At 38.2% G+C, this 27526-nt stretch overlaps 1 protein-coding gene across 3 annotated transcripts in view; it reads left to right on the top strand.

Annotated features, from left to right (window-relative positions):
- Positions 1 to 27526, top strand: part of CCDC138 (coiled-coil domain containing 138) — a 96514-nt gene that overhangs the window by 1437 nt on the left and 67551 nt on the right. For 2 of the 3 annotated variants that reach the window (XM_023190397.2, XM_023190400.2), the window contains 7 exons: positions 359 to 473; positions 3506 to 3633; positions 6062 to 6240; positions 8934 to 9092; positions 17259 to 17378; positions 25451 to 25528; positions 25637 to 25744. In XM_023190397.2, the coding sequence (XP_023046165.2) occupies positions 359 to 473; positions 3506 to 3633; positions 6062 to 6240; positions 8934 to 9092; positions 17259 to 17378; positions 25451 to 25528; positions 25637 to 25744 (887 nt within the window). The remainder of the gene's footprint in view (positions 1 to 358; positions 474 to 3505; positions 3634 to 6061; positions 6241 to 8933; positions 9093 to 17258; positions 17379 to 25450; positions 25529 to 25636; positions 25745 to 27526) is intronic. The other variant, XM_023190398.2, reaches the window with a different exon arrangement.

Raw genomic sequence — 27526 nt, 5'->3', positions numbered from 1 at the left:
CAGGCGAATCGCCTGAGGTCAGGAGTTCGAGACCAGCCAGGCCAAGACGGTGAAATCCTGTCTCTACTAAAAATACAAAAAATTAGCCGAGCTTGGTGGCAGGTGTCTGTAATCCCAGCTGCTGCGAAGGCTGAGGCAGGAGAATCGGTTGAACCTGGGAGGCGGAGGTTGCAGTGAGCCGAGATGGCGCTGCTGCACTCCAGCCTGGGCAACAAGAGCGAAACTCAGTCTCAAAAAAGAAAAAAATAATTTGAGAGAGAAGATTTTAAAACTAATATTATTTAGACTTGTGGCCAGTGCCAGATATTTTGTGATATATTGTTCTGGTAATCGTTGGTGGTTTATTTGTCGTTGACAGGTGATTTGGATATCTACTCTGGAGATAAAGTTGGTTCATCATTAAAATATTCTGATGAAAGCAAGCATTGTAGAACACCATTGTGCAGCTTATTCAAGCGCGTAAATGTGAATTGGTAAAGTACCCTGAAACTTTACTGTTGCTGCCCCCTCAGTATCTCAAGAAACTGAGAAAGCAAAAAAGGGCAGGTTATATTTTTGCTCTTTCCTAAGAACAAGTATAAGGCAGTCTGGAGCCTGCTAAATAGTTGAAGCAAATCACTTACTAATTTTTACTGAGGATCTCTGTAATAAAAGCATAGACCTAGCATTATATTTAGTGTAGTATAATGGAAAATTATTTATATAATGTAAAAGATGAAAAAATATTTGTGGGCCGGGCGCGGTGGCTCAAGCCTGTAATCCCAGCACTTTGGGAGGCCGAGACGGGCGGATCACGAGGTCAGGAGATCGAGACCATCCTGGCTAACACGGTGAAACCCCGTCTCTACTAAAAAAAATACAAAAAACTAGCCGGGCGAGGTGGCTGGCGCCTGTAGTCCCAGCTACTCGGGAGGCTGAGGCAGGAGAATGGCATGAACCCGAGAGGAGGAGCTTGCAGTGAGCTGAGATCCAGCCACTGCACTCCAGCCTGGGTGACAGAGCAAGATTCCATCTCAAAAAAGAAAAAAAAAAAGAAAAAATATTTGTATGGTTATTCATCCGGGACCCAAATGCAGACTCTGCTCCCTTTCTTTAAATAAAAATGTTTAGAAAAGGAACTATGAGCTGGGTGCGGTGGCTCATACCTGTAATCCCAGCACTTTGGGAGGCCAAGGCGGGTGGTTCACCTGAGGTCAGGCGTTCGAGACCACCCTGGCCAACATGGTGAAACCCCGTTTCTACTAAAAATAGAAAAATTAGCCGGGCGTGGTGGTGTGCATCTGGAATCTCAGCTACTTGAGAGGCTGAGGCAGGAGAATCACTTGAACCCAGGAGATGAAAGTTGCAGTGAGCTGAGATTGCGCCATTGCACTCCAGCCTGGGTGACAAGAGCAAAACTCTGTCCTGAAGAAAGAAAAAAAAAAAGGAACTACAAAAAAACTGCCATACAAGTTTTGTTAGGCAGCAGCATTTTACTATCTCTGGTGTGTCTGGTAGCGTGGTACACATTGTATCTAGGTGGTTGAGAGAGAGATTGAAGAAAACAGTCTGGGGAGATGGGAACTACAGTGCTGGATTAAAAGAAGTTGCCATTCTGTAGGGAAGATACTATTTACTATGGGGAAAAAGTACAAAAAACAGTGGAAGCTAAGGTAAAATAAAGATCTAAGTTGGATATTATTTAATGCCAAAAATATGTGGCAGAAAGAAATGCTATGCGTATCAAGAAGGAGTAAGCATTTTGAAATAAAGATGTATACGTATATAAAATGAAATGTTGCGATAATTGTGGAGAGAAAAAATAATTATGCCTAAAGTATCTATATGTTACTAACATAATTAGTATTTGGGAGCTTGACTTTTTTTAATACAGTTTTCCTTTTCTCTTCTTAAATAAGTTAAATCTGTGTAATACGCTGAACAGTTCTGGGTAAATAATAAGTACTCAAATGTTAGCTATTATCATTATTGTTATTACTGTTTCATTTTGCACTCACAAAATCTAGTTGATCTAGATTTAGGATTTAGACATGAGCTATGTTGAATGTAGGGTAAGGAAAGTGAAAATTGCTTTTAAGGTAATAAATTCATGGAAATTTTTTTCTTTTTAACTGAGTTTTATCATTTTTAAAATAATGACCTGGGTATAATTCTGAACTATAATCTAAAGGTTTTGGACTATGAAGATTTTCGTAACATTGGGCCCCTAGTTGTGATCTGGTCTGAAGCTATGCTGTCCAGCACAGTAGCAACAGGCCACATGTATCTATTGAGTACTTGAAATGGGGCTGGTCTGAATTGACATACCCTGTAACTGTCATATACACACTGGCTTTCTAAGACTTAGCATAGATAAGAAAAATTAGCAGGGCGTGGTGGTGGGTGCCTGTAGTCCCAGCTACTCGGGAGGCTGAGACAGGAGAATTGCTTGGACCTGGGAGGCTTAATTTGCAGTGAGCCAAGATCGTGCCACTGCACTACAACCTGGGTGACACAGCAAGACTCCCTCTCAAAAAATAAATAAGCATGGATAAAATAATGTAAAATATCTTAATTTTGTGTGTGTGGATGTGGATTTGCAGGGGGCGGGGTCATGCTCTGTTGCCCAGGCTGTGAGTGCAGTGGCATAATTGTAACTCACTGTAGCCTCCAACTCCTGTGCTCAAACGATCCTCTCACCTCAGCCTCCTGAGTAGCTGGAATTACATATGTGTACCATTACTCCCAGCTAATTTATTTTCTTTAATTTATTTTTTTTTTGTAGAGACAGAATCTCACTGTGTTGTCCAGGCTGATCTTGAACTCCTGGGCTCAAGAGATACTCCCACTTCAGCCTCCCAAAGTGCTGAGATCACAGGCATGAGCCACCATGCCTGTTATATCTTAATAATTTTTAACATTGATTACATGTTGAAATGATAAACTTTTAGATATACTATATTAAATAGTATTTTTAAAATTTGTTTTTTAATGTGCTACTAGAAAATTTTAAATTACCTATATGACTTGTGTTATATTGCTTTTGAACAATACTATTCTAGAAATTTCAACTCAGATTGTCTTTTTGGAGAGAACACCTGGAATTCTATCTAGTTCTGCTCCACTTTCTGCTTGTTATGTCACCCATCAGTTATTTGACTTCTTTAGGTTTAGTTTTCTTACGTTAAACATTCATTATTTTAGCTAAAACTACCTTATAATTAACAACAGATTATTGGGAGTCAAAATAAAGTGTTCCTCAGCTGTAGAGTATACCACAGGTAGGTATATGTCATTTTAAATTGTCTATTTAATGTGTAGAACAATATCTTGTAGTGGGTTATCAATGATCCGTGACTGTTACTTTTTACATTTTTCCTTTTTACATGTTTACATTTTGCAGTTTAAAAAATGCTTTTGCATTTTTTCTCAGTTGTTATGCTGTTAATATTTGAAAAGCAGTTTTATCTTTTTAAAATGCTGTAGTAAACTTCTAGATTGCTGTGATACAATTATTTTTTTAAAGCCTAGATGATGAACTGGATTCTTTCCATGATTTGAAGAAACAGGAAACAGAAGAAGAGTTAATTGAAAATGATGATAGAGTTAGTACCTCCAAAATAACCAAGCAGTCTTTTAAAGAAATAGAAAAAGGTAAAATAAATATTTTAGAACAATCAATTAAGTAGTAACTTTGTCAAACAGAGTACACGAAACTTTCCTCCTGGTAATAACACTGGCCCCCAAGAGTCTGCATATTTCTGTGTTCTGAACTTCTATAAGCCAGGAGATAGTTCCTGTGCTTATTAAATTAAAGGAGCAGAGGAAATTAAACTTCATTATTTTTCAGTAATATTCCTGTACCCTCAAAATTTATCCAAATAAATTAATAACTGAGTAAATGACTGTGATAGTATTTGACTACAGTATTTTGAGAAAATACTCCAGATTATTTAAAGTATGGCTTTCTGGGCACTGACTTACCAGCAGTTTCCTGTGTATCTGGCTGCATTTCATAGTTGTGGCAGGATTTCAAGGAATGGACAACCGCAAATGGCACCCTTCACCCTCTGGGCTACACGACTTCGAGTTGCCCTGTTGATATTACCGATGATACTGGTGCCAGTATTACGGTCTACACACAACAACATTCATTTTCCTCTTTTCCTTCTCCTTCGTTTTCCTTTGTCTCATTATTCTCAGCATTTGAGGAAGATGAAAAATAATTCTGTCTGGACTTGTGTTTCCTGCTATATGGTCGATTTTCCCAGTGGAAAACATGGGATAAGGTATAAAGAAAATGTTGCTTGTATTCCATTAACAGTAATGGTAAAAAACCGCAATGACTTTTGCACCAACCTCATACTTGAAAGTAGACAAAATTAAGAAATGTTCAGGCCAGGGATTGGTGAGTTGGGAACCTAAACAGGCAAGTAGAGCTCTGTGAATGTGCCTTTCACTTTTAGGGCATTTGCTGAACTGACTGAAGTGAAGCTTTTCATTTAAAAAAATTCATACTATGTTTTATTTTTGCTTCTCCATTGTCTGTTCATACTGAAGTATAATGGAAGACACCCACCCTCCCCTTTTAAAGCTGGGGCCTCCATGAGTCTAGTGCAGGTTAAAACCACTGAGCGTCTGCCAGATGCGGTGGCTTACGCCTATAATCCCAGCACTTTGGGAGGCCAAAGTGAGCGGATCACGAGGTCAGGAAATCGAGACCATCCTGGCTAACATGGTGAAACCCCGTCTCTATTAAAAATACAAAAAATTAGCCAGACGTGGTGGCATACACCTGTAGTCCCAGCTACTTGGGAGGCTGAGGCAGGAGAATCACTTGAACCTGGGAGGCAGAGGTTGCAGTGAGCTGAGATTGTGCCACTGCATTCTAGTTTGGGCGACGTAGTGGGACGCTCTCAAAAAAAAAAAAGGCCAGGCTTGGTGGCCTGTAATCCCAGCACTTTGGGAGGCCGAGGCGGATGGATCACGAGGTCAGGAGATCGAGACTCTCCTGGCTAACTCGGTGAAACCCCGTCTCTACTAAACAAAATACAAAAAAATTAGCTGGGCATGGCGGCGGGCGTCTGTAGTCCCAGCTGCTTGGGAGACTGTGGCAGGAGAATGGCATGAACCCGGGAGGTGGAGCTTGCAGTGAGCTGAGATAGCGCCAACCAGCCTGGGCGACAGAGTGAGACTTCATCTCAAAAAACAAAAGACAAAAAAGCAACCACTGAGCGAGGGCATTTTATACTCTTAATTGTTAGCAGAAAATAAATTTTAACAGTACAGTGTTGGCAAGAATATCAAGCAAGAGGAACTCACTTATCTACTGCTGTTGGGAGAGTAAATTAATACAGCCAGTTTGGAAAACAATTTGGCATCACTAGTAAAGTTGAAACTGCACATATACCCTGTGATCTAGCAATTTTGCTACTACTTACGTACCCTCAGGAAACTCTTAAACTTGTGCACCAGAAGCCATGTACAAGACTGTGTAGCATCTGTATAGCCAAAGTAGCTCAAATTTCCACCTGTAGGAGGATACTGTATACAGTGTTTGCAAAATAAGGTATACAGTGAAGATTTGTGAACCTGTTTAAAGGGAGAGGTTGTAGAAATTATGTTAATATAATTACATATAAAATATAAAAGCAGGTAAAACAAGGACTTTTAAAATGTAAGTAGTGGAGATTAAACAGCAAAGTAAAGCAGCATTTAACATTCATTTGTGTTAGTGGTAAATTTGATTTAGGGGAGAGGGAAACGTAATTAGGGGTTTCTGAGGTTACTTTCCATTTCTTGGCAATTGGTGTCTTTTTATGTCCTTTAAAGTATTTTATTTTGAAATCATTTCAGACTTACAGAAAAGTTGCAAAAATAATGCAGTCAATTCCTATATACCCTTCACCCAAATTTTCCGATGTTACCATTTTACCATATTTACTATATTATTCTTTGTCTCTCTTGAAACTTTTCAATGTTATAATTTGTATTTAAAGCATCTCTTCCTAAAGGTTACTCTGGAAATATTTGAAACAGTAAGTTAATAAAGTTTATAATGCAAATGTTATTTTCTTTGCAGTTGCCCTGCCAACTAATACGACCTTGTCAAGACCTCGGACTGAGTGTTGTAGCGATGCAGACTCTCCTTTGAAACTTGTCAGCTATCCAAAATCTAAAACATCAGACAAGCGGAGTTTACTTCCACGTCAGATCAGTCAGATATATGACGAATTATTTCAGATACATCTGAAACTGCAGGTAAGAACTAAATACTGAATCGAGAATTCAAAAATATTTATGTTCTAAGAACCAAGCACTTACAAAATTTGTATATATTTCATTTTAATTACTTTTGATAAGTTTGTCAAGACAAGGACAGCAGGGGACAAACTCAAATTATAGGGACTAAGGAAGAGAAAAATACAGTGGCTGAGATAAAATAGAGACAGTGGCATTTTTATTTGTAGGTGTGTGTTTCAGACTGTCTTGTATTTTATTTGATTCCCATCCCACCCTTACTTCAGCAATAAAATCGGATAAAGTATGCTTTTTAAGTAGATGCTCTAGCTTTATTGTTTTAAGTACTTACATATGAAGAGTCCTCTTGTCAACTCTCATCAAAATTGAACTCTTAACATTCGCTTATATCTGCCTTTGGGGTTTTTTTTTTTTTTTTGCAATGGTGTCTTGTTCTGTCATCTAGGCTGGAGTGCAATGGTGCGATCTTGGCTCACTGCAACCTCTGCCTCCTGGGTTCCAGTGATTCTCCTGCCTCAGCCTCCTGAGTAGCTGGGATTACGGGTGCATGCCACCCCGTCCAGCCAATTTTTTGTATTTTTAGTAGAGTTGGGGTTTTACCACGTTGGCTAGGCTGGTCTTGAACTCCTTATGTCAGGTGATCTGCCCCCGCTTGGCCTCCCAGAGTGCTGGGATTACAGGCGTGAGCCACTGCGCTCAGCCTAAAGAGTATAATTTATATATTAAGCATCCATGAGAAGTAGAGAAGGAAGCAAAAGTGTATGTAATACACAGTATCTGTTTGAAATCCTTCCCATTGGAAACACATGAAATAGTTAAGCATTTCTTTAAAACCAGTATCTTGTTTTGTCAAAATAATTCAGATTGTAATTACCATAGCATTTTAGAAAAAGATTATTTTAGCCTAGAATCACCAGGAGAAGTTTAGGGAGCGACTTAGTCTGGTCTTTGACTGAGAAAGATAATAGTGGGAAGGTCATTCCAGGTATAAGGATTTGGAAATGAGAGGTGTTCTGAAAAGCAGTGATTGTCCAATTGTGCATTTATTAGCCTGTCTGAATGAAAGAAAATAATGAAAACCCAGGCTGGGTATTTTACACGTTTTTAGGGAAAGGAGTGTCAGAGTAAAAAGTCAGGTTTTAGGAAAATTCCTTTGATAACACTTTATAGGATAAAAAAGAATAGGCAAGATTGCAAGGATATATCTGTCATTTGTAGCAAACATAAAGATGTTTAATAAGAAAAAAATGCAAGTACAGTGGATTAACTGGTTTAATCAGTCTATAGTTTAATCTGACTTTAAAATTTACTTTGTAAGTACAGCCACTGTGGAAAACACTTTGGAAGTTCCTTAAACTGTAAATAGAACTACTGTATGATCCAGCAATCCCATCACTGGGTATATCCCCCAAAAAAGAAAACAGTGTATCAAAGAGATACCTGCACTCCCATGTTCATTGCAACTGTGTTCATAATAACCAAAATATGAAGTCAATCTAAGTGTCCATTGGCAGATAAAGAAAATGTGGTATCTATACACAATGGAATATTATTCAGCCATAAAAAGAATGAAATCCTATCATTCACGGCAGCATAGATAGAATTGGAGGTCATTATATTAAGAGAAATAAGCCAGGCACAGAAGGACAGACATTGCATGTTCTCACTCGTGTGGGGTGGGAATTAAAGAAATGAATCTCATAGAAATAGAGCTGGAATGGTGGTTACCAGAGGCTGGGAGGGGAAGGGTAGCAGGGGTGAAGAGAGGTTAGTTGATGGGTACAAAAATACAGTTAGATAGGAGTAAGTTTCAGTGTTTACTAGTACAATAGGGAAATTGTAGTTAATGATAATTTATCATATATTTTAAAGTAGCTAGAGAAGAAGAATTGTAATGTTCTCAACATAAAGAAAGAATAAATGTTTGAGGTAATAGATATCCCCGTCACCTTGGTGGGGATGTTAAGTAGACTCTTTGGACTTGACTTTGTCTTCTGTTTTTTTCCCTGTGAAGTTAGAGACGAGGCTATTCACAGAGAGTGGTATATAGGACATGATGTATTCCAAATTAATAGAATGGAGAAGGCTCAAAATAGACACTTTGGAGAGTGAGGGAGAGAGTGCTGGCTGTGAACATATAAAAAGATTTTTGGACTGCATTAAGAATCTAGTATAGGATTGAGACCATGAATTTGCAATGGGGCCACTTTTCATGGTTGGTGTGTGATTTTTTTTTTTTTTTTTCTCCAGTGGTACTGAACTGAGTAGCATGGGGCCAGGGAAGATGGTCAGTGTGCTAATCCAGGCCTCGTTCTTTCAGTCCAAGGTGATAGACAACAAGGTGAGGGAGGGCAGGGTATAGGTAAAATAGTGGACTGTGATGTGGAAGTGGAGCATGGAATTTAAACTGGATCGGGAACTAAATCTGCATAGTGCTGATTCATTTTGGACCCCAGATTCTCTTGCATCATCGCAGTGGACTCTTACTATAGTGTGTTATCATTTAAAATCAAGATATAATTTCTGTACAAGTTTACTTGCTATACTAGTCTAGCTACTATAATCCAGATTGTCCTTAGTTACCCCTGTATTCCTGAAAACCACTTGGTTAAACCACAGTGTTAGCCAATAGGAATAGAATTTGCAGAATTTGTGACTTTTCAAGAGCATTAAAATCTGCCATTTTGATACAGTGTGAAACTGCGGCACAACAGAAGTTTGCTGAAGAACTTCAAAAGCGAGAACGTTTTTTACTTCAAAGAGAACAACTGCTTTTCAGACATGAAAATGCCTTGAGTAAAATTAAAGGTGTCGAAGAAGAGGTTCTTACAAGATTTCAAATTATGAAAGAGGTAACTATATAGCCTTTGATGTTAGAGTGGTATATTTCTTCTTTTCTTCTTCGATTCACTAGTTACTAACATTTTGCCACATTTGCTTTATTCTCCTTCCCTTCCTCCTCCTCTCCACACCTACACACACACACACACACACACACACACACACACACACACACAAGCTTTTTTCTGATCCATATGAAAGCAGTTTGTAAAAATCATGGTTCTGTCACTAAGTACCTCAGTATGTATCTCCTAAGAATAAAGACATTCTCCAGACTATTAGCATATCAAGAAATTAATGCTAACTAAATAACTTATTTATAGTCCATATTTACTTTTTCAGTTGGTCTTCAGTATGTCTTTTGTTGTTTGTAGGGGTGGGTCATTTGTTTGATCAAGGAACTAGACAAGATTCGTGCGTTATATTTGGTTGTTATATCTTTTTTGGTTTCTATGAATCTAGAGCACTTAACCTCACCTTTTTTGTTTTTTGTGAGCTTTTTCTTTGTAGAATTCAGGCCAGAAGTCTTATATGTCACACTGTGGATTTTCCTGATTGCTTCCTAACAATAAAATATTTTTGACAAGGATATTATATAAGTGGGATAATATACCTTGCTTCATATCAAGACATACATTACTGTACATGTAACTTACTTGGAGTAAGATTCATTATCTGTTGTATATTTCTGTGAGTTTTGAAAAATGCATACAATTTTGTAATCACAACCATCATCAAGATCAAGAATAGTTCAGCTCACCAGCAGTTCCCTTACGCTCTCTTGTAGCTATCCCTTTCCTCCAGCCTCATCCCCTGGCAACTACTGACCTATTTTCTGTCCCAGTACCTCCGCCTTTTCCAGAATGTCATGTCAATAGCATCATTTTATGATTTTTCTTTATCTTTGGTTTTCAGTAGCAGTTTATTTACAGTGTTTCTTGACATAGTTTTCTTTCAGTTTATTCTGTTTGTGGTTAGCTGAGCTTCTTGAGTTTGGAAATTTCTGTCTTTTGTCAAATTTGGGGAATCTTCAGCCAATATTTCATGAAATATTTTTTCCACTTTCTTACTTGTCTCCCCTTGGATCTCCAGTGACTCCTTGTGCTGTTTCCCCACAGATTTCTGAGGTTCCATTCCTTTTTTCCCATTATTTTATTCAGTGTTCTTCAGATAATTTCTTGATCCATCTTAAAGTTCATTACTTCTTTTTTAATCTCCATGTTGCTATTGAGCCCATCTAGTGAAAATTTTTTTTTTTTTTTTTTTTTTTGAGACGGAGTCTCCCTCAGTCACCCAGGCTGGAGTGCAGTGGCGCGATCTCAGCTCACTGCAAGCTCCGCCCCCCGGGTTTATGCCATTCTCCTGCCTCAGCCTCCCGAGTAGCTGGGACTACAGGCGCCCGCCACCGCGCCCGGCTAATTTTTTGTATTTTTAGTAGAGACGGGGTTTCACAGCTTTAGCCAGGATGGTCTCGATCTCCTGACCTCGTGATCCACCCATCTTGGCCTCCCAAAGTGCTGGGATTACAGGCGTGAGCCACCGCGCCCGGCCAATTTTTATTTTATTTTATTTTATTTTTTTATTTTTTATTTTTTTGAGACGGAGTCTTGCTCAGTCGCCCAGGCTGGAGTGCGGTGGCGCGATCTTGGCTCACTGCAAACTCCGCCTCCCGGGTTCTCGCCATTCTCCTGCCTCAGCCTCCCAAATAGCTGGGACTACAGGCACCCGCCACTACGCCCAGCTAGTTTTTTTTGTATTTTTAGTAGAGACGGGGTTTCACCATGTTAGTCAGGATGGTCTTGATCTCCTGACCTCGTTATCCGCCCGTCTCGGCCTCCCAAAGTGCTGGGATTACAGGCATGAGCCACCGCACCCGGCCGAAATTTTTAGTTTTGATATTTAAACATTCTAAAATTTCAAGTTGTTTAAAGCATTTATTTTTATTTTTCTCATAAGCATTTCTGTGTTTACATTTATATATATTTACTTTTACCTCATGAAGCATAGTTTAAAAACTATGTATCACCTGTATCATCTCGAGGTTGGGATCTGTTGATTATCTTTTTTTCTTGAGGCTTAGTCACATTCTTTGGTTCTTGGTATGTTTGGTGATTTTTAGGGTATATTCAAGACCTTCTGGTTAATGTATAGATCTTGGGTTCTATTGTTACCCTCTGGAGAATGTTGATTTCAAATCATTCAGCCCGATTAGATTTAGGCCTCCCTTTTTTTTTTTTTTTGAGATAGTCTCGCTCTGTTGTCCAGGCTGGAGTACAGTGGTGCGCTCTCAGCTGACTGCAACCTCCGCCTCCTGGGTTCAAGCGATTCTCCTACCTCAGCCTCCTGAGTAGCTGGGAATACAGGCGCCCACCACCATGCCCGGCTAATTTTTTGTATTTTTAGTAGAGATGGGGTTTCACCATGTCGGTCAGGCTGGTCTTGAACTCCTGACCTCAAGCAATCCACCTGCCTTGCCTGCCAAACTGTTGGAGTCACAGGCGTCCCTGGCCAGGCCTCAGTTTTTTCTCATCTCCTCTAGGCAGTGGCTCTCATCTCAGTTCAGCTTTCAAAGCCTTTGCAATGTTGCTGTGGAGTTGTCTTGTGCCTGTGCCTCTTAAAGGTCGGTCTGAGACTTGGGTAACAGTTTAAAATCCTGATGCATTCCTCAAAGCTTTTGCTGTGCTGCTCTGGGTCTCTTTTGTGCAAATAAAGAGGCATTGAAGTGTTAGCCAAGACTTAGGTAATGGTTTCAAACTGAGCTCCATTCTCCAAGTGTTTGCTCTATTGCTTTTGGTCTGTCCTGTGCCTGAGCGGCTCAAAGGTGAGCCCAATTTGTACAGGTTCGTACACACCAGAGCGAGAGGATCCTCTTTGAGTCTCTCTTCTGCGGGATTCTCTCTACACTCTGGCTTGTAGGGGCCCCTCTTCCTGATTTTCCTGCAGGAAGACTGGTTTTCTCTCATTCTTTAGTGGACATTTTTTAGAGCTTTAGTGGAAATTTAAAAAAAAAATTTTTTTTTAAAATTATTTTAGAGACATAGTCTCGCTGTGTTGCCCAGGCTGGAGTGCAATGGCTATTCACAGACATCATCATAGCTCACTGCACCCTCAAGTCATCTTCGTCCCTCCGCCGCCTGAGTGGCTGGGACTGTAGATGTGTACCACTGTGCCCAGCTAGTGGAAGTTTTTGTTCTACTTCTCCGTGTCTGGGACTCACCCTGAGGGAAAATGTTGACAGAAGAGGAAAAACAAACATGCAGGAAACTTTACCCTTGAGAGTTGCTTCTGCAAGTTTTCTCTCCCATCACAATGTCCTCCCCTTTTTTCTTTTCACAGTTGTCAGTTAGTTGTTTTATGTTTTAATTAGGGCTTTTCGCTGTAATCAGTGGGGGAAGACTGTATTGAGCTTGTCCTGCTGTGCCAGAAATGGAATGCATATATTTTTAATATCTTTTAGATATGGAACAAGTTGGACAATGAAAATACTGGTTTTAAAAATAACTATTTGTGACTATGTCCTAGGTATTAAAGGAATTAATATAGTAAAATCATACAAAGATTAACTTCTTAGAATATTGGATTTTTTTCACAGGGCTAAAGAATGCTTAGATTCTCTGATCTCTCCATTTTAGTCTTGTTCTTGATTCTCTCTCTTTAGATTTGTGTATCTGTTTTATTAAGTATAAAGATAATTGCCTTATTTTCATCATATTTATATCATTACTTGGAAGAAGGGAACTAATTCAATTTTTTTATTTCCTGTAGAGATTTGTTTTAAAACTTGGTGAGTAGGTTGAGAGTGAAAGGTGAAATTATTAAGTGTTCACATTTAAAATCTAAAACATGCTATCCCATTTAAATGTAATTAGAGGGGAAGTTGATTTGAGTTATATTTAAAACTGATTAAAAAGAGTCAAATAGTTGGGGGCTCGGATATTGTATTATGTATTTAACATGTTTTGAGATGAAAAGCAGGCATCAAAAATTTTAGCTGCTTTATGAGGACAAGAAATTAGTTGGTTTTATAAAAGATTTCTTTTATTTCTCAAGGGTAATGTAAATTATACACTTTATAAAGCCATAAATAGCTTACTCATCTCTTGAAGACTATCAGAAATTCTTTTTTTTTTAATTTTTTTTATTATTATTATTATTATTATTATTATACTTTAAGTTCTAGGGTACATGTGCATAATGTGCGGGTTTGTTACATATGTATACTTGTGTCATGTTGGTGTGCTGCACCCATCAACTCATCAGCACCCATCAATTCGTCATTTATATTAGGTATAACTCCCAATGCAATCCCTCCCCCCTCCCCCCATGATAGGCCCCAATGTGTGATGTTCCCCTTCCCGAGTCCAAGTGATGTCATTGTTCAGTTCCCACCTGTGAGTGAGAACATGCGGTGTTTGGTTTTCTGTTCTTGTGATAGTTTGCTGAGAATGATGGTTTCCAGCTGCATCCATGTCCCTACAAATACGCAAACTCATCCTTTTTTATGGCTGCATAATATTCCATGGTGTATATGTGCCACATTTTCTTAATCCAGTCTGTCACAGATGGACATTTGGGTTGATTCCAAGACTTTGCTATTGTGAATAGTGCTACAATAAACATACGTGTGCATGTGTCTTTATAGCAGCATGATTTATAATCCTTTGGGTATATACCCAGTAGTGGGATGACTGGGTCATATGGTACATCTAGATCTAGATCCTTGAGGAATCGCCATACTGTTTTCCATAATGGTTGAACTAGTTTACAATCCCACCAACAGTGTAAAAGTGTTCCTATTTCTCCACATCCTCTCCAGCACCTGTTGTTTCCTGACTTTTGAATGATTGCCATTCTAACTGGTGTGAGATGGTATCTCATTGTGGTTTTGATTTGCATTTCTCTGATGGCCAGTGATGATGAGCATTTTTTCATGTGTCTGTTGGCTGTATGAATGTCTTCTTTTGAGAAATGTCTGTTCATATCCTTTGCCCACTTTTGGATGGGGTTGTTTGTTTTTTTCTTGTATATTTGTTTGAGTTCTTTGTAGATTCTGGATATTAGCCCTTTGTCAGCTGAGTAGATTGCAAAAATTTCCTCCCATTCTGTAGGTTGCCTGTTCACTCTGATGGTAGTTTCTTTTGCTGTGCAGAAGCTCTTTAGTTTAATCATATCCCATTTGTCAATTTTGGCTTTTGCTGCCGTTGCTTTTGGTGTTTTAGACATGAAGTCCTTGCCCATGCCTATGTCCTGAATGGTACCACCTAGGTTTTCTTCTAGGGTTTTTATGGTATTAGGTCTAACATTTAAGTCTCTAATCCATCTTGAATTAATTTTCGTATAAGGAGTAAGGAAAGGATCCAGTTTCAGCTTTCTACTTATGGCTAGCCAATTTTCCCAGCACCATTTATTAAATAGGGAGTCCTTTCCCCATTTCTTGTTTCTCTCAGGTTTGTCAAAGATCAGATGGCTGTAGATGTGTGGTATTATTTCTGAGGACTCTGTTCTGTTCCATTGGTCTATATCTCTGTTTTGGTACCAGTACCATGCTGTTTTGGTTACTGTAGCCTTGTAGTATAGTTTGAAGTCAGGTAGCGTGATGCCTCCAGCTTTGTTCTTTTGACTTAGGATTGTCTTGGCAATGCGGGCTCTTTTTTGGTTCCATATGAACTTTAAAGCAATTTTTTCCAATTCTGTGAAGAAACTCATTGGTAGCTTGATGGGGATGGCATTGAATCTATAAATAACTTTGGGCAGTATGGCCATTTTCACAATATTGATTCTTCCTATCCATGAGCATGATATGTTCTTCCATTTGTTAGTGTCCTCTTTTATTTCACTGAGCAGTGGTTTGTAGTTCTTCTTGAAGAGGTCCTTTACATCCCTTGTAAGTTGGATTCCTAGGTATTTTATTCTCTCTGAAGCAATTGTGAATGGAAGTTGATTCATGATTTGGCTCTCTGTTTGTCTGTTACTGGTGTATAAGAATGCTTGTGATTTTTGCACATTAATTTTGTATCCTGAGACTTTGCTGAAGTTGCTTATCAGCTTAAGGGGATTTTGGGCTGAGACAATGGGGTTTTCTAAATACACAATCATGTCATCTGCAAACAGGGACAATTTGACTTCTTCTTTACCTAACTGAATACCCTTGATTTCTTTCTCTTGCCTGATTGCCCTAGCCAGAACTTCCAACACTATGTTGAATAGGAGTGGTGAGAGAGGGCATCCCTGTCTTGTGCCAGTTTTCAAAGGGAATTTTTCCAGACTTAGACTCCCATACAATAATAATGGGAGACTTCAACACTCCACTGTCAACATTAGACAGATCAACGAGACAGAAAGTTAACAAGGATATCCAGGAATTGAACTCATCTCTGCACCAAGCAGACCTAATAGACATCTATAGAACTCTCCACCCCGAATCAACAGAATATACGTTCTTCTCAGTACTACATCGCACTTATTCCAAAATTGACCACATAATTGGAAGTAAAGCACTCCTCAGCAAATGTAAAAGAACAGAAATTATAACAAACTGTCTCTCAGACCACAGTGCAATCAAACTAGAACTCAGGACTAAGAAACTCAATCAAAACCACTCAACTACATGGAAACTGAACAACCTGCTCCTGAATGACTACTGGGTGCATAACGAAATGAAGGCAGAAATAAAGATGTTCTTTGAAACCAATGAGAACAAAGATACAACATACCAGAATCTCTGGGACACATTTCAAGCAGTGTGTAGAGGGAAATTTATAGCACTAAATGCCCACAAGAGAAAGCTGGAAAGATCTAAAATTGACACTCTAACATCACAATTAAAAGAACTGGAGAAGCAAGAGCAAACACATTCAAAAGCTAGCAGAAGGCAAGAAATAACGAAGATCAGAGCAGAACTGAAGGAGATAGAGACACAAAAAACCCTCCAAAAAATCAATGAATCCAGGAGCTGGTTTTTTGAAAAGATCAACAGAATTGACAGACCGCTAGCAAGACTAATGAAGAAAAGAGAGAAGAATCAAATAGATGCAATTAAAAATGATACAGGGGATATCACCACTGACCCCACAGAAATAGAAACTACCATCAGAGAATACTATAAACACCTCTACGCAAATCAACTAGAAAATCTAGAAGAAATGGATAATTTCCTGGACACTTCCAAGACTAAACCAGGAAGAAGTTGAATCCCTGAATAGACCAATAGCAGGCTCTGAAATTGAGGCAATAATTAATAGCCTACCAACCAAAAAAAGTCCAGGACCAGATGGATTCACAGCTGAATTCTACCAGAGGTACAAAGAGGAGCTGGTACCATTCCTTCTGAAACTATTCCAATCAATTGAAAAAGAGGGAATCCTCCCTAACTCATTTTATGAGGCCAACATCATCCTGATACCAAAGCCTGGCAGAGACACAACAAAAAAAGAAAATTTTAGACCAGTATCCCTGATGAACATCGATGCAAAAATCCTCAATAAAATACTGGCAAACCCGATTCAGCAGCACATCAAAAAGCGTATCCACCATGATCAAGTGGGCTTCATCCCTGGGATGCAAGGCTGGTTCAACATTCGCAAATCAATAAACATAATCCAGCATATAAACAGAACCAAAGACAAGAACCACATGATTATCTCAATAGATGCAGCGAAGGGTTTTGACAAAATTCAACAGCCCTTCATGCTAAAAACGCTCAATAAATTCGGTATTGATGGAACGTACCTCAAAATAATAAGAGCTATTTATGACAAACCCACAGCCAATATCACACTGAATGGGCAAAAACTGGAAAAATTCCCTTTGAAAACTGGCACAAGACAGAAATTCTTTATTGTTTTATTATTCCATGATGTCAAACAAAATATTTCTGTGAGTTTGTGTGAGTGGATTTTTCTGAACAGAAGCGGAAAATAGACTTACTGCTACTTTGTAAATGCTAATATGTTTTAATAAGTATGTTGTAAATGCCTTTGATGTTTTGTTGTTATCTTGGTAGATTGCATGGCTTTTATAAATTACTTGCCACACTAGTCACTTGTGCTTAAATACGCTGATTAAAGGTTTTGTGATTGAAGGAGTTCTTACTTGTAATTAATTCATGTTCCATAGTACTAGTGATATACAATCCTTACAAGTTTTAAGTCAGAGTTTTGTTTTTTTTCTCCTCCTAGCAACATGATACAGAAGTTGAACACTTAACTGAAGTTCTTAAGGAAAAGAATAAAGAAACCAAGAGACTGAGGTCCTCTTTTGATGCATTGAAAGAATTGAATGATACCTTAAAAAGACAGGTAAGACCTATTTTAATATATATTGGACATAAGACATTCCAAGAACCATATTTTATATACAACAAATTAAAGTCAGCCTTAGAACACATTTTGGCTAGAGAAAATTTGGATTACATTTGTTAGCTTTATTTTAAAATACTTCCAAATGTAAGTAAATTATTCTTCAACTCTTTTGGTTTCTTTCTTTATTTGTTCTGCAACCAATTGACAGGCAAAGGAAAAAAAGACAAGCAAAAGAAAAAAAGACAAGCAAAAGAAAAAAACCTGATAACCTGAGAACTAATTACATTTTTAGGTACTGATCTCTGGCTTTAATACTTATTATTTATCACTACTTATTTAACATTCATTTATTTTTGAGTGACTTTTATATCCTAGGCATCGTGCTAGACTCAGACCTTCACATTGCTCGTGTTCTCATGGTTATAAACTGGTATCATTGCAGTATGCTTGTAAATAAGTATTGTAGGCTGGGCACGGTGGCTCATGCATGTAATCCCAGCACTTTGGGAGGCCAAGATGGGTGGATCACAAGGTCAGGAGATCGAGACCATCCTGGCTAACACAGTGAAACTCCGTCTCTACTAAAAATACAAAAAATATTAGCGGGGCGAGGTGGCGGGCGCCTGTGGTCCCAGCTAATCGGTAGGCTGAGGCAGGAGAATGGTGTGAACCCAGGAGGCGGGGCTTTCATTGAGCCCAGATCATGCCACTGCACTCCAGCCTGGGTGACAGAAGGAGACTCCATCTCAAAAAAAAAAATTGGCCGGGCGCGTTGGCTCAAGCCTGTAATCCCAGCACTTTGGGAGGCCGAGACGGGCGGATCACGAGGTCAGGAGATCGAGACCATCCTGGCTAACACGGTGAAACCCCGTCTCTACTAAAAAAATACAAAAAACTAGCCGGGCGAGGTGGCAGGCACCTATAGTCCCAGCTACTTGGGAGGCTGAGGCAGGAGAATGGCGTAAACCCGGGAGGCTGAGCTTGCAGTGAGCTGAGATCCGGCCACTGCATTCCAGCCTGGGCCACAGAGCGAGACTCCGTCTCAAAAAAAACAAAAAACAAAAAAAAAAAGCATTGTAATTTAGATTAATACATAATATCAAAGTTGCATAACATAAATATTTTTGTGAGTTATGTCTATTTTTTCCTTCCCTCTGCCAGGTTTTGGCAGAAAGATGTGAAAGTAAAGGAGTGTGTTAAAGAGAGACAAGAGAATGATTATGTATTTTTTAGATTGTGTGGGGAGTAGATATTGGAGCAGAAATTGGAGTAAACCCCGTCACTATGAAAATGAAAGCATTTGGCTGGGAATCTGTACGGATTATAAAATGTAACTTAAGCCTCAGACTCTCCTGGAGTTCCTTTGCCAGCTGTCCTTTTCTGTTTCTGCTTTTGTTTCCCTTTAATCTCTACTTGTTGTGATCCTCCTCCTTGGCAGCGATACATAGGTACCCTGTTTCTCACCTGATTCTAATTCTTTGGCTTTCCTCTGTTCATTTATGACTGTTACTATTGGACTATGAATTTGATGGCCTGTTGTCTCTTTGGAATCCCGCTTTATCCCTGGAGAGATCACTTTTTCTCATCACAGTCTCATTCTACCACTCTCTCGTGAGGATTTTAAAAATTCCTAGCTCGAAAAACTGTTGCCCATACCCATCTCTTAGGTTTCTGTAATCCTTAGTAATTTTGCATGTGGTTGCATGAGTGTGTGGTAATTGGGGTGGATATGTGGATTATTAAATACTTGGACCTATTGATAATTGGATTTACGAGCTAATGTGTACAAACTGAAAAAATTTGGCAGAATGCTTTTTTATGGTTTCTTTGTTAAGGATAGATCAGAGGTCAGCACACTTTCTGTTAAGGACTAGATAGTAAGTATTTTGGGCTTTGTAGGCCATGTGGTTTCTCTTTCAGTGACCCAGCTCTGCCATCATAGTGCAAAAACAGCCACAGGCAATAAGTGAATGAGTGTGGCTGTGTTCCAAAACGACTGTATTTATAGAAACAAGCAATGGGCATATTTAGCCAGCTCCTGGCCAGATGAATGACATGTACTTTGAAATTGCTGAAGAAAAAGATACGTTATTTCTGTGACTGACTTACACAGTAATTTATGCTAACACTGGATATACATTTTCTAGTAATTTAAAAGCATTTCTCATTAAGTCTAGCCAAACTGAGGAGGCAAGGGTTAATGTTCAAGCCTCATCACGGGGAGACAGTCCCAGTGAACACCCCGAGCTCTCAGTTGAAAGGAGCAGGGTTGTGTCTTGGGACTGGGTGAATTAGAGGGAGACAGAACTTTCCTAAATTGAAACCTGGCCTTGATTAAGTGCAGTTTCTGATCAGATTAAGGTGCTTACTCCTCAGTTTAAATGCCTAGCAGAGAGAAATATGTCTTTCATTCTACACAGAGAATATAAGCGTACTTGCAAGTGATCCAGATTTAACAGGCAATGACTTTAAAACAATGATTAATATGTTCAAGAAAGTAGAAAAATAGATTGACAACTTCATTAGAGAATTCCTAGCGTAGGTACATTTTTGCCTGTACAGTAAGTCTGTGGAAAGGAATTAAATTGAAATTTGAAAACTAAAAAATACATCAGTTGAATTTAAGAATTCCGTTGAATGGGGTTTTAAAATTATTTTAAATTGACATAATTGTGCATAATTATGGGGTACAGTGATATTCGATACAGTAATGTGTAATGATTAATCAGAGTAATTAGCAAATCCATCAACTTAAACATTCATCATTTCTTTGTATTGGAAATATTCAAAATCCTCTTTTTCTATTAGAAAATATACCATAAATTGTTGATTGTAGTTACCCTGTAGTGCTATAAAGCTAGCACTTATTCCTCCTATCTAGTTCTTGTTTTTGTTTTGTTTTGTTTTTTTTTGAGATGAGTCTTACTCTGTTGCCCAGGCAGGAGTGCAGTGACGTGATCTCCGCTCACTGCAACCTCGGCCTCCTGGACTCAAGCGATTCTCCTACCTCAGCCTCCCGAGTATCTGGGATTTCAGGCACCCACCACCACACCCGGCTAATTTTTGTATTTTTAGTAGAGATGGGGTTTCACCATGTTGGTCAGGGTGGTCTCAAACCTCTGGCTTCAAGTGATCCACCTACCTCTTGGCTTCCCAAAGTGCTTGGATTACAGGCCTGAGCCACTGCACTCGGCCCCCCGTCCAGTTCTAATTTTGTGTCTGTTAACCAACTTCTCTCCATTCCTTCCTTTCCACAGCCTTTGCAACCTCTAATAACCAATATTATATTCTTTACTTCTGTGAGATCAACTTGTTTTTTAGCTTCCACATGAGTAAGAACATGTGGTATTTATTGTTCTGTGCTTGTCTTATTTCACTTAACATAAGGCCTTTCAGACTCATCCATGTTGCTGCAAATAACAAGATTTTGTTCTTTTTCACAACTGAATAGTATTTCTTTTCTTTTCTTTTTTTTTTTTGAGGCGGAGTCTTGCTCTGTCGCCCGGACTGGAGTGCAGTGGCCGGATCTCAGCTCACTGCAAGCTCCGCCTCCCGGGTTTACGCCATTCTCCTGCCTCAGCCTCCTGAGTAGCTGAGACTTACAGGCGCCCGCCACCTCGCCCAGCTAGTTTTTGTATTTTTAGTAGAGATGGGGTTTCACCGTGTTAGCCAGGATGGTCTCGATCTCCTGACCTTGTGATCCGCCCGTCTCGGCCTCCCAAAGTGCTGGGATTACAGGCTTGAGCCACCGTGCCCGGCCCTGAATAGTATTTCATTGTTTATGTATACACCACATTTTCTTTATAAATTTATCTATTGATGGACACATGGGTTAGCTACTTTCCATACTTTGGCTATTGCAACGACTACTGCAGTAAACATGGGAATGCAGGTATCTCTTCAATATACTGATTTTCTTTCCTGTGGATATATACCCAGAAGTGGTCTTGCAGGATCATATGGTAGTTACGTTTTTAATTTTTTGGGGAACCTGAATACTGTTTTTCGTAATGGCTGTGCTAATTTATATCCCCACCAACAACGTAAAAGAGTTTTCCTTCTCCACATCGTCACCAACGTTTATTACTTTTTGTCTTCTTCATAGCCATTCTAACTGGGATGAGATTGATACCTGATCATGGTTTCGATTTGCAGTAACCTGATGATTAGTGATACTGAGCATTTTTTCATATACCTGTTGGCTGTTTGTATGCCTTTGTTTGAGAAATGTCTATTCAGATTATTTACCCATTTTTTATTTGGATTTTTTTTTTTTTTTTTGCTGTTGAGTTCCTTGTATTGTCTGGATTTTCATCCTTGTTGGATGAATAGTTTGCGTATATTTTCTCCTATTCTGCAGATTGTATCGTTTTTCTTTTTATTGTTTCCAATCTCATTTGTCTGCTTTTGCTTTTGTTGCTTGTGCTTTTGAGGTCTTATCCATAATATCTTTGCCCAGGCGAGTGTCCTGAACTATTTCCCATTTTTTCCTCTAGTAGTTTCATAGTTTTGGGTCTTATATTTCAAAGTCTTTAATTCATTTTGGGTTAATCTGTGATGAGAGATGGGGTCTAGTTTTATTCTTAGGCATGTGGATATCCATTTCCCAGCGCCATTTGTTGAGGAGACTGTCATCTCTCTTATTAATGTTCATGGCACCTTTGTAGAAAATCAGTTGGCCATAAATGTGTGGATTTATTTCTGAGTTCTCTATGCTGTTCCATTGAGTATTTTTATGCCAGTACTATGCTGTTCTGGTTACTACAATTTTATAGTATATTTTGAGTTTAGTGTGATGCCTCTGGCTTTGTTGTTTTCACACAGGGTTGCTTTTGCTTATTTGGGGTCTTTCATGATTTCATACACATGTTAGAATTTTTTTCTTTTTCTGTGAAGCATGTTGTTGGTATTTTAATAGACATTATGTTGAATCTATAGATGACTTTGGATATTTTGACAGTATTAATTGTTCCAGTCCATGAACATGAAATATCTTTACTTTTTTTGTGTGTGATCTTCAATTTCATTCATCAGCGTTTTATAGTTTTCATTGTGGAAATCTTTCACTTCTTTGATTAAATTTATTCCCAGGTATTTTATTTTATTTTTGTAGCCATTGTAAGCAGGATAAATTTCTTTATTTCTTTTTCAGTTAGTTTGTTGTTAGTGTTTGGAAATGCTACTGATTTTTGTATGTTGATTTTGTGTCCTTCAACTTTACTGAATTTATTAGTTCTAAGAAACTTTTGGTGGAGCCTTTCAGTTTCTTTGCATTGAAGATCATGTCATCTGCAAAGAAGGACAATTTGACTCATTTCCAATTTTTTTTTGTTTGTTTGTTTTTTTGAGATGGAGGCTTGCTCTGTCACCCAGGCTGGAGTACAGTGGCACGATATCTGCTCACTGCAACATCCGCCTCCTAGGTTCACGCCATTCTCCTGCCTCAGCCTCTTGAGTAGCTGGGATTACAGGCAGGCGCCACCACATCTGGCTCATTTTTGTATTTTTAGTAGAGATGGGGTTTTGCTGTGTTGGCCAGGCTGGTCTTGAACTCCTGGCCTCAGGTGGTCTGCCTGCCTCAGCCTCCCATATTGCTGGGATTACAGGCATGAGTCACCACACCCAGCCTGTTATTTCCAATTTGGATGTCTTTTATTTCTTTTTCTTACTTAATTACTCTGGCTAGTACTTCTAGTACCATGCTGAACAAGAGTGGTGAGAATGGGCATCCTTGTCTTGTTCTAGTTCTTAGAGGAAAAATTTTCAGCTTTTCCCTGTTCAGTATGATGTTAATTGTGGGTTTGTTATGCATAGCTTTTAGTGTGTTGAAGTACATTCCTTTTGTACCTAATTTTTTGAGAGTTTTTACTGTGAAGAGATGTTGAATTTTATCAAATTCGTTTTCTGTGTCTATTGAAGTGATCATAAGGGTTTTATACTTCATTGTTATTCTGTTAAAACGTGATATATCACATTTTTTTATTTGCATATTTGAGCCTTCCTGTGTCCCTGGGATAAATCTCACTTGGTTATGGTATATTGTCTTTTTGGTGTGTTGTTGAATTTGGTTTGCTAATATTTAGTTGAGGATTTTAGCATCTATGTTCATCAGGAATATTGGCCTGGAGTTTTCTTGTTGTGTCTTGGTTTGGTTTTGGTATCAGGGTAATGCTGGCTTTGTACAATGAGTTTGGAAGAATTCTCTACCCTTGAGGTTTTTGGGATAGTCTGAGAAGAATTGGTATTTGTTCTTTAAAAGTTTGAATTCAGCAGGGAAACCATTTAGTGAATTTAAAAGTACAGTTCAGCAGTGAAGCCATTTAGTTTGGGCTTTACTTTACTGGGAAACTTTTGACCATGATTCAATCTTGTTACTTGTTATTGGTCTGTTCTAGTTTTCCATTTCTTCCTGATTCAGTCTTCGTAGGTTTTATGTGTCTAGGAATTTATCCATTTCCTCTGGTGTAGTCTCTAGTGATCCTTGTATTTCTGTGGTACCACTTGTAATGTCTCCTTTTTTCTTTCCGATTTTATCTATTTGGGTCTTTTCTCCTTTTTTCTTTTCTTTTTTTTCTTTTTTCTTTCCTTCTTCCCCTCCCCTCCGCCTGCTTTCCTTTTCTCTTTTCTTCCCTTCCGTCTCTTGGTACTATTTCTTCTCTTCCTTTTCTTTCTTTCTCTCCTTTTTTCTCGTTTTGACTGTCTCCCTCTGTTTCCCACGCTGAAGTGCAGTGGCATCACCACGGCTTGCTGTAACCTTAACCTCCAGGGCTTAAACCACCCTTCTACCTCAGCCTCCTTAGTAGCTGGGACTGCAGGCGTGTGCCACCACCTCTGGTTAATTTTTTAATTTTATTGTAGAGATGAGGTCTTACTGTGTTGCTGAGGCTGGTCTTGAACTGGGCTCAAGTGATCCTGCTGCCTCACCCTCCCAAAGTGCTGGGATTACAGGTGTGAGCTACTGCACTCAGCCTCTTCTTTTTTCTTAGTCTAGTTCATGGTTTGTTTGTTTTTTTATTTTTTCAAAAAGGTACTTTTCATTTTTTAAGAAAATTATTTTAGATTCAGAGGGTACATGTGCAGCTTTGTTACATGGATATATTGTCTAACAGTGAGGTCTGGGCTTCTAAAGTGTACTCTTCAATCAAATAGTGAACACTGTACCCAATAGGTTAATTTTCAACACCTACCCCTCTCCCCGCTTCCCTTTTGGAGTCCCCAGTATCTGTTATTTCCATGTTTATGTCCATATGTGTGTACCTGTTGTTTATCTTTGACTTATAAGTGAGAACATACAGTATTTAATTTTCTGTTTCTAAGTTATTTCACTTAGGATTAGTGACCTCCAGCTCCATCCATGTTGCTGCAAAAGACATGATTTCATTCTTTACTATGGCCACATAGTATTCTATTCATGGTGTATATATATATCATAAATTTTATTGTAAGATACCATAAGTAATATCATAAAAAAGCAATTGGATACCCAGAAATAAATCTAAAGAGAGATGTGCAAGACATCACTACTGAAAACTACAAAACATTATTAAAAGAAAATAAAACCTAAATAAATTGAAGATATGTTCATGTGTAGGAAGACTCAGTATTGTAAATATGTCAGTTCTTCCATACATATACATGTCAGTATATACATATACGAGTCAGTATATATATACACACACACACACACACGTAATCCCAGTAATGCAATCCCAGTTATAGCTCATTGTACTGCATACTTAGGATTTTATACTTTTCTGTATATATGTTATAGTTCTAACAACAATTTGCTTATTAATAAAAGCATTTTCCACTGAAATATATGTATATGCTTTTAAGACATCTGGAGTCTTGTACATTCTTCATAAGATGAAGTAGATTATCTTACACATCATCAATATTTTAGGGAAAAATGGCAACTTGAGATGTGATCTAAGTTAATCATGAATGCTGTCTTTGTTTTGTTATGTTGGTTACTAATATAGACCAGATTAGATAGTAGATTGAGAAACCCTTAGTATGAAACCAGTTGAAGGTTTATATTGAAATATCTAACTTTTTCTACCCTTTAGTTGAATGAAGCAAGTGAGGAAAACAGGAAGATGGACATTCAGGCGAAAAGAGTTCAAGCTCGTTTAGATAATTTACAGGTAAGTTGCCTGTTCTCTACAGACACAAGTATATTTTTGGATGATTGCCTTTGAGTTTACTCATTTTGATACAATTGTCCTTTAATTCATGCATATGTACTGTTGCAGAGGAAGTACGAGTTTATGACAATACAGAGATTGAAAGGAAGTTCCCATGCTGTTCATGAAATGAAAAGTTTAAAACAAGAAAAAGCACCAGTTTCAAAAACTTACAAGGTATGATATGATTGAAAATTTCTCCAGTGGAAAGCCAGGAAGATTTCTCTTCTGCTTTAATCTTTTCTCTTTGATTTAGCAAACATTCTTTTTGGAATGTTTGCTGTGGAAAGGATTCAAACCATAATACTTTTTTAATAGGGAAATGTCTCAAGAATATTTAAAATATACTTTCATTTGCAAAACCAAACTATTATATTTCAATAGTGTTTCAAGTACAGTATCGACACTTCATTCGTGGCTTTATTGCTTAGTATGTTTTGACACTCCACAAGCATTTGCTATTTTTCAGTCAAGACTGCAACCCATCCCTGAATGGATTTCCGTGTATCTTTTTTTCCTAAGAATTTGTAAAATTTGAGATATGAATTACATATGGTAACATAATGCACAAATCCTGTAGCGTAAAGTTTGATTAATTTTGATAAATATTTCATGTTGCCTACAACCAAATGTAGAATATTTCCACTGTCCTAGAATATAGAACTTTCCACTATCCTGGGAAATTCTCTAATGCCCTTTCCTGGTCATTCTTTTCTGCCAGAAGTTTTGCAGAAATTAGTTTTGCCTATGTGAGACATTTGGTCAGTGGAATTGTATTGTGTGTACTTGTTTGTGTAAGGCTTTTCTCAGCATAATTATGAGTGTATCAGTAGTTTGTTCCCTACTATTGCTCAGTAGTTTTTCATTGTATTAATATATCAGAGTTTGTTCCTTCATTCTTCTGTTGATAGACACCTGGGCTTTTTCTAGTTTTTGTCTGTAATAAATAAAGCTGCTACAAATACTGATATGTACAGGGTTTGTATGGATATATGTTTTCATTTGTTTTGGATATATACCAGGACTATAATCTCTGAGTCATAAGGTAGATAAAGGTAGGTGTATGTTTTTAAGAAACTGACAGTTTTCCAAATTGGTTGTACTGTTTTATACTCCCATTAACAGTGTATCCAAGTTTTGGTTGCTCCACAACCTTGTCAACATTTGGTGCTTTCAGTTTTGTTCATTTTGACCCTTCCAGTGGGTGTGTAGTAGTAGTATCTTATTATTATGGGCTTTGATCATTTAGATATTTTGATAAATTTTCTAGTTCTTTATAAATTGAGAAAATTGGAGTAAATTGAAAAGGTACAGATTTTATATTCAGGGACTGAAGTTAATTGAAGTTTTCATCTAAAGGGAGTTAGTTTCTATTTGAAAAAAATTGAGAAAGTGAAAAATTGCTCTTCAGAATAATGCAGTAATGCTACTATTTATCATTTTGTCTTTATTCATTCTGATTTTGTGGATTGCCATTGACTTAATGTTGCCTTTTTATTAATTTGCTTTTATATTTCTCTGTCTTTGAATATTTTTGTTTTTTTATTTTTTAATTTATTAATATTTTTAATTTTATTTTTTTTGAGATAGGGGTCTCACTCTGTCACCCAGGCTGGAGTGCAGTGGCGCAACCTTGGCTCACTGCAACCTCTGCCTTCTGGGTTCAAGCTTCCTGAAGAAATGGGATTACAGGCGCCCACCACCACGCCTGGCTATGTTTTGTATTTTAAGACAGGGTTTCACCATGTTGGCTAGGCTGGTCTCGATCTCCTGACCTCAGGTGATGCACCTGCCTCTGCCTCCCAAAGTGCTGGGATTATAGGCGTGAGCCACCATGCCCGGCCTGCAGATTAAAAAAAATAATAAATTTAACATAGTTCCCTGCTTAAGGTGGATATGTGTAGTAGTATCTTATTTTTAAAAAGTTGAATTAAATTAGAAATGTGTTTTGTAATAATA

This window comes from Piliocolobus tephrosceles, chromosome 15 (genome assembly GCF_002776525.5).
Source record: "Piliocolobus tephrosceles isolate RC106 chromosome 15, ASM277652v3, whole genome shotgun sequence".
In the NCBI taxonomy this organism is placed as follows: domain Eukaryota; kingdom Metazoa; phylum Chordata; class Mammalia; order Primates; family Cercopithecidae; genus Piliocolobus; species Piliocolobus tephrosceles.
This window is presented reverse-complemented; position numbering and strand designations above follow the sequence as displayed.